Source organism: Gorilla gorilla, chromosome 9 (genome assembly GCF_029281585.2).
Source record: "Gorilla gorilla gorilla isolate KB3781 chromosome 9, NHGRI_mGorGor1-v2.1_pri, whole genome shotgun sequence".
Lineage (NCBI taxonomy): Eukaryota > Metazoa > Chordata > Mammalia > Primates > Hominidae > Gorilla > Gorilla gorilla.
Window position 1 is genome coordinate 63,453,033 of NC_073233.2, and position 2,296 is coordinate 63,455,328.

General features: G+C 35.3%; 1 protein-coding gene across 1 annotated transcript; it reads left to right on the plus strand.

The window, feature by feature from the left end:
* The first annotated feature begins 880 nt into the window (after positions 1 to 880).
* On the plus strand, positions 881 to 1,825 carry LOC101132253 (olfactory receptor 5D13). The gene has a single exon (XM_004051103.3). The coding sequence runs from the start codon at positions 881 to 883 to the stop codon at positions 1,823 to 1,825; it is 945 nt and encodes a 314-aa protein (XP_004051151.2).
* The last annotated feature ends 471 nt before the right edge of the window (positions 1,826 to 2,296 follow it).

A 2,296-nucleotide genomic window follows, 5' to 3' on the forward strand; every position in this document is an offset into this window, starting at 1 on the left:
TTTCTAACATATTCCATATTAGCACATATAGAATACATATTATGTGCATACATGTATACATATATATGTATATCTCAGAAGATGTGACCTAAATCACATTGAGAAACAGGTAATGGAAATTTAATTAATTGACTTTATTTAATTAAAAAATAAAAGTTTAGCAAATTGTCAAAATGCCCATAAAAACACCCCAGGAGACAATGTACATTGATGAAAGTTTTAATGGAAGCTATATAAACATCTTAGAAATGGGCTTCCACAGCAGACTCTCGAGGATTAGGTGGAAGGCATAGGCTATATACATTTTATGGTTTATTTAAATTCTTAAATTCTACAGTCAATTTAATTCTGTGTTGTGCCCAGCAAAGGTAGAAAATACTAACATTTATGTGCCACCAATGGCGGTGCCAAATCACCTACTTGATCCTCAGTATAATTTTTAGATCCATGAGAAAGCTTCCTTTGTGCTTCTCAGTTTTTAAAAATTGATTTTATGTCATAATTTATATTTCAGTTCTATGTGAATCATGCTAAAAATGGCTGACTTTTCAATAATAGAATGATTACTGTATATTTTCCATGTAAGTGGTGGTTTTTGCCTTTTAGCAGGCATCAAAATCACCTGGAGACTTGGCTAAACCACAAATAGTGGGCCTCATCCCAGAGTTTCTGTTCAGAAGGTTGATGGAGCTGGAGAATTGGCAATAGTAGGAAGTTCCCAGGAGGTGATGCTACTGCTGGTTTGATGACCACATTTTGAGAATCACTGTTCTATATCACTTATCCTAAAAACACATGAAGCCTAGTTCCTCTCTCTCTTTTTTCCTATCCAGTTCTGCTTTTCAAGCATAACTTTTTTCTTTTTAATCCAAAAGTTTTCATGGTGGCATCTGAAAGAAATCAAAGCAGTACACCCACTTTTATTCTCTTGGGTTTTTCAGAATACCCAGAAATCCAGGTTCCACTCTTTCTGGTTTTCTTGTTCGTCTACACAGTCACTGTAGTGGGGAACTTGGGCATGATAATAATCATCAGACTCAAATCAAAACTCCATACAATCATGTACTTTTTCCTTAGTCACTTGTCCTTGGTAGATTTCTGTTTTTCCACTGTAGTTACACCTAAACTGTTGGAGAACTTAGTTGTGGAAGACAGAACCATCTCTTTCTCTGGTTGCATCATGCAATTTTGTTTTGCTTGCATTTTTGGAGTGACAGAAACTTTCATGTTAGCCGCGATGGCTTATGACCATTTTGTGGCAGTTTGTAAACCCTTGCTCTATACCACTATTATGTCTCAGAAGCTCTGTGCTCTTCTGGTGGCTAGGTCCTATACATGGGGGATAGTGTGCTCCCTGATACTCACATATTTTCTTCTTGACCTGTCATTTTGTGAATCTACCTTCATAAATAATTTTATCTGTGACCACTCTGTAATTGTTTGTGCCTCCTACTCAGACCCCTATATCAGCCAGATGCTATGCTTTATTATTGCCATATTCAATAAGGTGAGCAGCCTAATTATCATTCTGACATCATATATGTTTATTTTCATTACCATTATAAAGATGCCTTCTGAAAGTGGGCGCCAGAAAACCTTCTCCACCTGTGCCTCCCACCTGACAGCCATCACCGCCTTCCATGGAACTATCCTTTTCCTTTACTGTGTTCCTAATCCTAAAACTTCTAGCCTCATAGTTAAAGTGGCTTCTGCGTTTTACACAGTGGCGATTCCAATGATGAACCCATTGATCTACAGCCTTAGGAACAAAGATGTCAAGAACATGTTTGAAAAATTAGTTGTCACCAAATTGATTTACCACTGAATATGATATTCTTAGATATGTTATTTCTGAAAAAAAGTGATTTACTATCTTACAGATTACCCATCTCTTATAATGCAATTGATAATTCAAATTATTTAATCCATAGACTATCAGTTAACACATTCACACCAGCATAACCTTTTGAAAGTAGTGAAATAGCTCTAAATGACATGTAACTAAAAATTCTAAAACCTAAAGCTTTTATATCATCTGTTGCAGTATTTGTAAATTATTTTAAATTACTTTTCTAGGTATTCTGTAATTTTATGTGTATTTTCAAAGCAAAACTGATTCAAAGCTCATTAAATATGTGCAGATTCAGGATGGTCCCCTAAAATTGTAATCAGGAAACCCATATTCCTGAGTGACTTTAACAAAAGCTTCTGCTTACTGTGTCTTGTGCAACAACCTACCCTTTGCTTTTTCTTGTTTTGAATGGAAGAAGTGGATTTTTATTCATGAAAATTATAG